General features: G+C 40.4%; 1 protein-coding gene across 2 annotated transcripts in view; it reads right to left on the minus strand.

Moving 5' to 3' along the window:
• The window catches only part of SLCO5A1 (solute carrier organic anion transporter family member 5A1), a 178,799-nt gene that overhangs the window by 36,444 nt on the left and 129,869 nt on the right, over positions 1-12,486 (minus strand). For both annotated transcript variants that reach the window (XM_037803251.1, XM_037803250.1), the window contains one exon: positions 670-868. In XM_037803251.1, the coding sequence (XP_037659179.1) occupies positions 670-868 (199 nt within the window). The remainder of the gene's footprint in view (positions 1-669; positions 869-12,486) is intronic.

Genomic DNA, 12,486 nt, shown 5'->3' on the forward strand with positions numbered 1-12,486 from the left:
AATAACACCTACCTTATAGGGTTGCTGTGAGGATTTGAGAGTTAATATATGCAAAGCACTTAGAAGAATGCCTAGCACACAGCAGGGTCAATACAGGAGTTAGGAATTCTTTATTATTATTACTGAAACAGAAAGATCCCCAAACTATATTGCTACATTTTAAAAAGTATGTATAAAATGCTACCTTTTGGATGTAAAACAGAGGAAATTAAAAATGTATATTCATATTTTCTTATATTTTGCATAAAGAAGCTCTGGAAGGATAAGCAAGAAATGAATAAAAGTGATTACCTGGTCTGCCTTTGGTTGGAGGGTGGGAGGGAAGAGGTGGAGGACTTGAGTAAGAGCAAGACTTTTCACTGAATTTTATGTTTTTAAACAATGTGAATGCATTACCTATTCAAAACATTACATTAAAAAGTAACAACTGTTATTAACTCAACAAGGATTTCCCCCTCATCTGCTGTAATAAGATGCTACAGAAGACACTCTGTAAAGGTCAAAAGGGGCCCAGAAAAAGGGAATACTGTAGCCTCTGCCCTTCAGAGTACATGCTCCGCTCGAGGACAATCTGGGGCAGGGGCAGCAGTCTGACCAGTGGTACAGAAACACTGCAAAGTTTTGCACTTAAATTATGATGACATGAAGCAGCTCTTCAAATGTACTTACCCTGTTGTATAAGGGATGTTTATGCCCCCTAGGTTAATACTTTCACATCCAACAATAAATAGCGTTGAAAAGCACAGTAAAGACACACCACTGCAGATCATTGCTAGTTTTGCCGATTCTCTTGCACCAAGTTTCAATTTTTTTATAATATAGCCTCCCAGGACAATACCGACACCAGCACTGGGGACAATAATAACACCTGGGGAGAAGAAGGGAAGGACAGGGTTAATTTGAAGTCGTGCATGCACTTATTTCTCTATCTATTCTGTTTCTACTTACTTGTGAGCACTAAGGTAAAGAAGCAAAAATTACCATAGTTGATAAATCTTCGATGTGTGTGATTTTACTGTATATTATTATCTGCAACACATATAATCAACAAAGAACTTATATCCAAAATACATAAAGAACTTTACAAAGCAATAAAATAAAGACAAACAATCCATTAGAAAAATGAGCAAGGACCTGAGCAGGGACTTCATTGAAGAGGAAATCCAGCTGAGCAAATAACACATGGAAAGATGTCGAAGCAACATCATAAACGAGAGGTAAATACAAATTAAAACCGTAATGAAATGCCAATACATACAAATCATATTAGTAAAAATGGAAAAGTCTGACAATACCACATGTTGGGAAAGATGTAGAGCAACGAGAAGGTGCAGCCCCACCAGTGGGGTATGTATCACTACATCTACTTTGAAAAACGGTTTGGCGGTGTTTGTGAGTAGCAGGTATACACACCCTATGATCCTGCAACCCCATTCCTGGATCTGTACCCTGAAGAAACTCGTGCATGTGGGAAGCAAAAGAGATGTACAAGATACTGAAAGCATTATAATACCCCAAACTGGAAATAAACCAAATGTCCATTAACGGATACATTTGTAGTTAGTCATATAATGGAGAATTACCATACAGCAGTAAAAATGAAGAACCACAGCTACACGCAGCTGTGTGGATGAATCACACAAACACAATGTTGAATGAGAGAAACAAAACACAATCAAACACACAAGGCAAGACTGCATTTGCATAAAGTTCGAGAATGGGTCAAACTAAACTATACTCATTAAGAATGCATACATAGGTGGGGCAAGTAGGAAGAAAACCCAAGAAGTAATTCCTGCAAAAGCTAAAGTGGGGTGGGGTATGGGGAACAGGAAGGATAAAGGGGGCTCCTTTGGTGCTGAAAATATTCCATTCTGTGACTAAAAGACCAGTTATACAAGTGTTCTCTTTGTAATTACTCATTATTTTTAAATTATGCTGAATTCATTTCTGTGTGTGTTATATTTCTCACTTAAAAATAATCATGGTGCCTGCCCCAAGAACCTTACACCCTAAAAGAGAGACAAAAGACAAGTCAACAGATAGAGTGCAATGAAAGAAATACACAAAGGGCAGGGAGAAGACAGGAAAGTGGGCCCCCGAGTCTTCCCTGGGAGAAATCAGGGAGGGCTGCACACAGCAGTATGTGACCTGACACTTGACAGATGGAGTCAGGGAATCTTCAAGATTTGAAAGAAGAAATGCAACATGCCCAATGCACCAGCACAGGGAGGATACCCTTACACAAAGAAAATATGTGCACAGAAGCATGAGAGAGCAGATTTGGGGATTCCAGGCAGTCCAAAATACGGGAGTATGCAGCACAGGCTCCTGGGAGGTGCTGGGATGTGGAGAAGAGAGCAAAGGAAGAGTGAGACCGTGAGAGATCACGGGAGGGCGCTCAGGTCATATCTCTGGGCAGGAATTCTGGGCGGGGGTCTGCCATGATGGGAGTTGTGCATCACAGGGGTCACTTCTGACAGTGATGTGGAAGACAGGGTACAGGGGTCAACAACTGGAGTCTGAGGAAGTCCAGATGAGCCACAGCAAGGCTCTGCACCAAGAGCACAGTACGTTAGATAAGGAGCACAGGGAAAGAGGAAGGACTGTTGGATGACAGGAGGATGGTGGTCAGGATTCAGAATTCCAGGAGGAGAGGGGTGGGGCAGCAGCGTGAGGAATTCCGCTGCAGCCACGACTGAGCCTGTGAGCCTGAAGCTCAGGGAAGAGCCGAACTGGGGAAATGATAACCTGGAGCTGAATTTCTCCTCTAGATACCATGTTCCAACGAGACCTCACAGAGTACAAAAAATAAAAGAGCCAGAATCAAAGTCCTGAATACCACAATGTTAACAGGGTATCCTAAAAAGATGAGGCCCAGAAAAAACTGGAAATGAGCAGTCACTGAGGCAAGAGGAAATCTGGGAAACAGATATTGTCTTAAGGTGGAAAAAACTTGGGCTTTGGACTCAGAAAGACAGGAATTCAAATCCTCACTCCGTCTTTCCTAGCCATGCCGTCTTGGAGGGGCTTCCCAACCTCTCTAAAACAGATTTCTTTCCTCTGGCAGGGAGGAGTCTACTTTTCACAATGGTGGGAAGGTGACTGACCCTTCTGTGAGCACAGTACACAGTCGGCACAATATAAATCGTGGCTCTTACTATGACGACTGTGCCACAGAAACCAGAGAGAGAGTTTCATGGAGAAAATGGACAGTGGTGTCAAGGACCTCAGGGACACCCAGGGAGATGCAAGACTGAAATGAGACAAGGAGGTCATCGGAGATCTCGGCAAGGGCACTTGTAAGGGCCTCACCATGGCAGAAGCCAGCTGCGTGGTTGAGCAGTCGGTCAGGAGGATCTAGAGACTGGGAATCCAGACTGCTCTTCTGGAACTTCGGCTGTAAAATGAAGGAGGGGTTTGGATCTAGAGTTAGAGTGTGGCTGGGGTTGGGGGGCTTTTGTTTGTGTGCTAAGCTGGGAGGGCCAACTTAAGGAATCTGAGGAAAATGGGTTATAAGGAAGGAGAGGCTGTGTATGGAGGAAAAGATGACATGCTGATAATGCAAGTCCTTGAGAAGTCAAGAGAACATGGGATTAATAGCACATACAGTCAGATTAGCCCGGGATCAGAGGGAGAGACTCCTCAGCATGGGCTGGGAATGGGAGGGGGTGGGGGTAAATCAGTGGGTGGGTGGGTGGCATCTCCACAAACGGTAGCTTTTCTGTTTTGTTATTTTTCCATTATTCTGGAAACATAACACACGTAAAAGGAACAAAATCCCCTGGCTTACTTCATTCCAGTCTTTTTTCTATCATGCTATAAATTTGATTTTTTTTATAGCTATGATTTTTTTTTTCTGTGTAACTAAAAACAAAATCAACTTTTAGAGGGAAGGGATATTGAGAACTTTAGAATGTGGCAAAAGGTTAGAATAATCATTGCAGGAAAGTGGAGTGAGTGCCCAATAAGAACACATCAAGGGACTGGCAAGCAGCGAGCACAGTGGGTCTGGATGATAGAGGCCAGCAGAAGCCTGTAATTGCACTGACGTGCATGCTTGGCTGGCTTTTGCTCTGGCATGTTCAATAGCCCACGTGAGGAGAAGAGGAGGAGGGCAAGATTAGTCTAAGGGTTGAATTCTGCCTAGTAACCAGTGTTCATCTTTTCATCCTCACCACAGTCCTATAAAAGCAGTACTGGCCCATTTTGCAGATGAGGAAACTGAAGGCTCAAAGAAATGACAAGCAAAGAATGGACAGCTTCAAATGGAAACTGAGGTATTCTGACTCCAAGGCCAGTGTTCATTCCACACTAGCACAGCTGCCTCTGAGAGCCAACACGTACCCAGAATCTTTTAAGCCAACCAACCACAGCTCTGCAGAACAAACTGGTTATCAACATATCCTTCTGACTAAGGAAAAATACACATGCCACCAAAACTAATAAGTAGTCACGGCTTTACCTTTAGAATGAAAATGGTCCATTAATAAAATTCATATTTCAATTTAACAGTTTAAAGTAGTGATGGATACTATGGTAGAATAACAACAGAACAAATTCTCCTGCTTGAGTCAGAACTCAAAAGCAGTTGAGTTTACTTAGTTATGCATCCTAATTAATATTCAACTATTAACAGAAAATTTGCTGTCAGGAAATATGAGATGACATCAAACAGAGAGCCATGAAAGTGAAGACCCATTAAATTTTCTCCTGGTGTCACTGTCATCTAACTGACACTGAACTGTCATCCAAATCTTGCCACACTACCAAACACAAAAGGTTCTGACAGTTCATAATGCTAATTTGTGCACTGATCCAGTTTTCTGCTTGTGTGAGAGATGGAAATGTTTTGTGTTTGGAATTTTAGGCATCAAGAGACCAGTGAGGAAGATCTGGTGCTGGTGGGCAGGGGGATGATAACAGCACCTTCTCATGGCCCCTTTGCAGAGCCCCTGGCTCTGGAAAAACCAGCTTTATTAGTTTGGGGTTAGCATGTAGAGAGCAGTGCAGGTCCGAGGTGGAGGGGCTGGGAGTCAGTTTCCCCACTGCCATCCAGACCTCCTTGCCCTCCCAGTCCCTGTGGAAGACGAGGCCTCTGAGCAGAGGCTGTTCTCGATCCACATCACTGGCTGATGCCCTGTCTTTTCCATGTTCAGCCTTCCCTCCCCTCTGTCCTCAGATTCCAGACTCCAGAGAGCCAGAGGCCTTCTCACTGCCTCCCCCTCCTCCAAGCCTCTGCATCCGATCCAGCCCCCTTTCCCCACCCCAGCAGGGCGGGAGGCTGTCCCCGAGTTTCTGCTCCTCAAGCCCACAAGTGGCTGTGACTTGCAGAGAGCAGAGGAGAGGCAAGTGGGGAACAGATAACCAACTGAAGCCCAAGCACACCTCTGGCACGTGTACAAGGGCAGAAACAGGGGCACAGACCTGGACCAAATTCAGGGACCCAAGGTGGTAGAGGACAGAAGGTGATAATTCCAGATATTTAAGCACCAAATCCAGGTAGGAAAATGGGCTTTGCAGCTGGTTTCCTGGGGCTCAAATCTCAACTCTGCCACCAACAAGCTGCATGCCCGTGGGCAAATTACTGAACATTTCTAAGCCTTGGACTTTCTCATCTGTAAAATGTGGATAATAATGCCTCCCTCAGAGGAGAGTTAGGATTAAATGAGTCAAGAAACATGAAACACTTAGAACGGTGTCCAACCCATAGCAAGCACTCGTTAAATGCTGGCTGTCATCATCATCATCATACCAAAATCATTTTAACAAGTATCAATATCATTATTAGCTCCCTAATATTGAGTTCAACATTTGCATAAATATGTTAGAATTATAATTAGGCAACTTTGCTATTTAATCTATAGAATCAAATTTAAGCTATTACGTATTAATGGTCCAACAAAAACCTCTATCAATTCTTTAATATATAAACCTTTGTTAGACTTTTAACTACTATGTGTTACACAGAAACCTCTTAGATATTTAGTTACTGTGTGCATGCATCTGAATCTAAGTAACTCATCAATTACATGGAGACAAGGCAGAGGATCCCTCTTTGTTCATAAAGGGTCTGAAACATCCTACTGCTTTCCAGTTGAAAACCTTTAATTTGCTTATTCATCCAAGCGAAATGACATACTAATGGTACTACTTTCTCTGTCTCTTACGTCAGGCACTACTATACCGTAAATTTGGATGCCTGAAGTTTTTGTTGTGGGTCACAATATTGCTTGCCTTTATAAAGTCATGGCTGCATGAAGCCAAAAGGTCTTTGTGAAAAATGACATTCTGTTAATTACCAAACACAAAAGCTACTGGCTGAACTTTTCCTCAATTTCTGTCAATTGTATACATTATCCGTATACAAAATACACAAAATACACCCAAGCTTAATACATGATTTGGAGCAAAAAAAAAAAAAAATCTCGAACGGAAGGAGAAGAGGACAAAGTGAACAACAAATCAATCATCTTCAAGAACATCTTGGGCTCAGGGAACTTCAGTTGTGCTATTAAGATAAATGATCTGCTTTCCCAGTGACCCTTGTTGTGACACTGCCACATTCTATTATGTTTTCTTCTCCATCTTTCCTGCCTCAACTAACTTTCCTATGGACTACAGTGACCACATCTTCATTATCTTCATTCCTTTCTAGCACTTACCAGGGCCTGACGAATGTGTGGATGAATGAATGAATTTTGTTATTGAGAATTTCTTACGTAAAACCGTCAAATGATTTACTCATTCAGATTTTCAATTATTCCTTGAGCTGGGCTATATTCCATTTTCCAAATAGGAAATTGAAGTGCTACGTTGGGGTTAAAATCAGTGTAAAATTGACAGACACTGAATCTCCAAGTTGTTGCCTGAGAAACTTCCCTTTTACCAAAATTCTGAACTGAACATCATTCACAAAGGCTTATTTGCCAAGCCACCAAAAGTAACAAGGCATGTCCTGTCAGGAGCTCTTCCTATTGTGAAATCACAATGGTGCAAAAAGCCCCCCTGCAGTGATTAAGTTAATATAGACCAAATCTCAGCATCTTAGATGTCCTCATGCTCTTCTGTTTAGATTCTATCACCTCCTTCTGTGATTTCCCCATCCAGAGTTTTCTTAAGTCAGGGTGAAAATAAATGTGTTGCAAACATAGGACTACTAATAAATAAGGAATGCCACTCTCAGCCATAACGACTTCTAGGTCCTACTGCTGCCTTGGGGAAGGCAGCTGGGCACAGCGGAGGGAGAAAAAAGCAGGATAAGTACCTGGAAAAGAAGGAAGTACAACTCACTCTCATTCTCTCTCTCTCTCTGTCTGCACAAACACACACACATACACACACACACCGATGTTGACTCTCCACCAAGCGCTGTGCTAACTTCTCTACATATAGTGCCTCATTTAATTCTCAAAATGTCATGGATTTTGAGTTGCTCTGAAATCAGAATGTGTCTCCCAATCAACAGTATCTAAGCCTGGTATAACAGTTTAACGGGAAGCATTTTTCTTTCACAGCAACTCATAAAATCAACACGCATCTCACAATCCACAGAGTCTTAGATTGGAAGACGCATGGCATTCTCTCCACATCACAAACAAGGAAACATCTAATGAGTGGGAGAGGATGGAAAAAGTCTAGTATATCTAATTCTATGATATAAAAGAAATGTTTTCTGACAGCCCAGGACGAATTACTTTGCCCTTTAAGCTTCCGCATTCTTTCGCAAATATTTTCCTGTAGGAAATGTATTAATTACTGTCAGTGGAGAATAATGAAAGAATTTTCAAAATCATAACCTCAAGCTAATACATTTTAAATGATCTGAAAACAGCACAGTAAGCATATATTCTCACAAACTATACATAAATCTACAGATCCTCACAAAAACACAAGTCTCTTTCTCTTTCATCTATCTCAACATCACCCTTGTGAAAAATCCCAGAGATTCCTTCACAAATGATGATCTGGGCATATAGTTAGCATTTTTAGACTTTGGCTGTTTTAAGACAGAGAACAAACTTTTCCTTTAAACCCATGATGTTTCATGTCATAATGTAAAGCCAAGTTGCGAGGAGGGGTGGTAAGGCATACAACGATGCCCTCTGACTTTGCAGAAAGGAGAAGCAGACTGAGTGTGTTGAATTGAACACAATCAAAGCTATGGCAACATTGGCCGAGTGCAAGAACTTAGAGGAAATTCTTTCAGGAGCTCTCCTGAGGCAGACAGGCCGGCAAGGTAGCTAGCCTAACGAAGGGCTGCTGCAGAGGACTTGTCTCATATTTTGCCCCTCTGTAGCTTCAGTCGGAGAAAGTGATAGATGCAGACCTCACTGGCAATGGCTTCCTCTGTCACGTATCCTGCGATGGCCACTTACTGCTAACCAGTAGAGAACGCTCTAGAATTTCTAGCATACCTGATCTTAATAATAAACATTTTCAAAAGAATTAGACACTGCTATAAACCTCAGCCTTGATGACTTCAGCACGGAGATATCTATAGAAAGCTCATATTTAACTCCTATTAAGGCAAACGGGTCTCATTCACTCCCAACGACACTTTCCTCAACTCTTTGCCAACACAGGGAGATGCTGTTCAGTAGGAGAGAAATCTCAGAGCCCCAATCTTAGGGGATTTGAGGTCTTGGGAGCACTGAAGGAAAGGTAATAAAAGGTACATTCAACAGAGAAAACAACCACGCTTTTCATTTGGCTAAAATAATGCATAAAAGCAAAGGCCAAGCTGTGTCATAAGACAGAGTCAAAAATCAAATTAATATTTCATCACTTATGGCTTACCAACCTAAAAGAGGTTTTTGCATCCAGGCAATAAAACCACAGAGGATAAAAACAACTTGAAATGATGAAATGCAAAAATCAGAGTGTTTACTTCCGTTTTTCCCTGGCTCTGGGAAACTGAAGGTGAAATAGCAAAAGCTTGAAACAAATTACTGCAAAAGGTAGGGGTGGGGGTGGCTTTTATAGAAGAAATCTCATAGGAGAATAACAGCTCCTTATTAACCTTCTCATTATCAATATAAGCCCTCAAGGTGATCATGGCATGACGTTACCGTACTGAGTTCCCATTCATACAGGGCAAGGAGTACAGAAGAGTGCCCGTGCCAAACACAAAACCCTCTGTGGAGGCCCTTCAGGCAAGACCTGTTTTTTGGTCAGCAGTTTCCAATGACTCTCTTTTCCACTGATGTCAAAATCCAGCAGTTCTAGAAGCTTTCCCAACAAAACATTTGAGAGTCATTACATCCAGTAATAGCCTAACCACAAAAACCTGACAAAACTATCCTTCCCCTGGGAAACGCAAGCATCTTTCTAAAACTGTTTATCTGAAGAATAAGAAACTGAGACAAACTACTGCATACCCAGCCTATACCAGTTACGAGTGTGCTCTTGCCTCACAAGGGACAAATGTAAATTTTGCTCTTTAAAAACCACATTATTTCTACCAAAATAGAGCCATTTAATAGTCAGCCTATTAATTTGAATGTGTTAGAATTTTTCTCTCTTCTTTTAATGATAGCTTTTGAGATATAATTCACATACCATACAATTCACCTACTTAAAGTGCACAATTCAACAGTGTATAGTATATTCACAAATTTATGCAACCATCACCAAAATCAATTTTAGAATATTTTCATCAACCCCAAGAAAACATCATACCAATTAGAAGTCACTCCCGTTTTCCCCCGACTCCCTCCCAGCTCCAGGCAACCATTATTTTTCCTTCTGTCTCTATATTTTTTTGCCTGTTCTGGACATTTCTTACACATAGAATTATACAATATGTAGCCCTTTGTATATGGCTTCTTTCACTTACATGTTTTCAAGACTCATCCATGCCATACCATGTATCAGAACGTCATTTCTTTTTATGACTTAACAGTATTCCACTGAGTGGATAACCAGTTTTGTTTATCCATTCATCAGCTGATGGACATTTGGGTTGTTTCCACTTTGGGGCTATTATGAATAATGCAGCTATGAACATTTATGCACAGTTCTCTGTGTGGACATATATTTTCAATGTTCTCAGGAAAATATCTCAGAGTGGAATTGCTGGTCAGGTGGTATCTCTGTGTTAAACCTTTTGAGGAACTGCCGCCGGATTATTTTCCAAAGAGGCTGCACTATTTCACATTCTCACCAGTAGTAAATGAGGGTTCCAGTTGCTCCACATCCTCACCAACATTTGGTATTATCTGGTCCTTTTTATTACAGCTATCCTAGTTGGTATGAAGTGGTATCACCCTGTGGGTTTGATTTGCTTTTTCAAAGTGGTTGTTGATGTTGAACATCTTTTCATGCACTTGTTGGTCATTAGTATATCTTCCATGGAGAAATATCTATTCAAGTCCTTGGTCCACTTTTAAATTGGGTTATTGAACTTTTTATTATTAAGGTATAGGAATTTTATATATTCTAGATACAAGTCCATTATCAGATATATGATTTGCAAATATTTTCTCCCATCCTGTGGGTTGTCTTTTCACTTTCTTGACAAAATTTTTAATTTTGTTGAATCCAATTTATCTATTTTCTTTTATTGCTTGTGCTTTTAATGCCATATCTAAGAAACCATTGCCAAATCTGAAGTAACGAAAACTCCTATGTTTTCTTCTATGAGTTTTATATTTGAATTCTTACATTTAGGTCTTTGATCCATTTTAAGTTAATTTTAGTATATGGTGTGAGGCAGAGGTCTGTTGTAGCTTCCTAAAGCAAATACCATCAAATGGGTTGGCTTAAACAACAGTACTTTATTAGCTTATGGTTTGCAGGCTAAGAGAAGTCCAAAATCAAGGTGTCAGCAAGATGATACTTTTTCCCAAAAGATTGTGGCCTTCTGGGCCTGGCTTCTTGGTACCTGGCTTTCCATCACATGGCAATGCGCATGCCTGCGTCTTCTCCTTTCTCTGCTGGTTCCACTGACTTCTAGCTTCTTGATGTTCCCCATGGCTTCTCCTTCTGTGCCCAATTTTCTTTCCTTATAAGGGCTTCAGCTTATAATGAGGGTGGTTTGTATTCGGGCCCACCCTCATTCAGTTTGGGCACACCTTAATAACATCTGCAAAGGTTCAGTTTAAAAATGGGTTCACACCCAGTAGACCAGGGACTGGGGCCTGAACATGACTTTTGTGGGGGGCATGATTTAATCCCCAACAGGGTCCAATGTCATTCATTTGTATGTGGCTATTCCAGCACCATTTGCAATGGTTGTCCCACCACCATTTGTTAAAAAGACTATTCATTCCCCCACTGAATGGTCATGGCCCCTGTCAAAAATCAATTGGCCAGAGATAAATAGGTTTATTTTTGGACTCTTGATTCTATTCCATTGGTCTATATGCTGACCCTCATGCCAACACCACATTATGTTGATTACTATTGTTTTGTAGTAAGTTTTTAAATTGGGAGGTGTGAGTCCTCCAACTTTTTTTTTTTTTTTTTTTTTGGCTACTCTGGGTCCTCTGTATTTTCATATGTATTTTACAATCAGCTCAACAATTTCTGTAAAGAAACCAGTTGGAATTTTGATGAGAATTACATGGAACCTCAGGTAATGGATCAATTTGGAGAGTATTGCCATCTTAACAATACTAATTATTCCAATCTATGAACATAGGATGTCTTTGTTTCCATTTATTTAGGTCTTCTTTAATTTCTTTCAATAGCATTTTGTAGTTTTCAGAGTACAAGTTTTACACTTCTTTGGTTATATTTATTCCTAAGTATCTTATTATTTTTGATGTTATTGTAAATGCAATTGTTTTCTTAATTTCATTTTAGGATTCATCATTGCAAGTACACAGAAATACATCTGGTTTTTGTATATCAACCTGTATCATGCAACCTTGCTGAACTTGTCTATTAGTTCTAACAAGTTTCTCATCAATGCCTTAGGATTTTCTCTATATAAGCTCATATCATCTGAAAATAGAGAGTGCTTCTCCCTTCCCATTTTGGATGCTTTTTTTTTTTCTTTACTTAAGCACTATAGCTACAACCACCAGTATAATGTTGAATTTAAGTGTTCCTCATCTAGAGGGAATGCATCCAGTCTTATACCGTTAAGTATGTCAGCTGTGGGGATTTTTTAGATACCCCTTATTATACTGTGTTTTTAATCTTCAATCATTTAAACAGAAGCTGACCTAAAATTCACCTTTGTGTTCTTTATAAACATGTTGTTAAATAGGATTTTCAGAAAACTTATAAAACTACATCTTTTTAAAGTATATTGTGGGAATGTTCAGAGATAGATTGTGGTGATGAACGCAAAACTATGTTATCATACTGTGGACAGTGGATTGTATATCATGGATGATTGTATGGTGTGTGAATGTATTTCAATAAAACTGAATTTAATTTAAAAAAAAAGAAAATAAAAAAAAATAAAGTATATTGTGGGGAACCAAGCTTTTCATGTCACTTAGACCATGTCTGGGGCGGTGACCTGGAACGCTG

Source organism: Choloepus didactylus, chromosome 14 (assembly GCF_015220235.1).
Source record: "Choloepus didactylus isolate mChoDid1 chromosome 14, mChoDid1.pri, whole genome shotgun sequence".
NCBI classification, from domain to species: domain Eukaryota; kingdom Metazoa; phylum Chordata; class Mammalia; order Pilosa; family Megalonychidae; genus Choloepus; species Choloepus didactylus.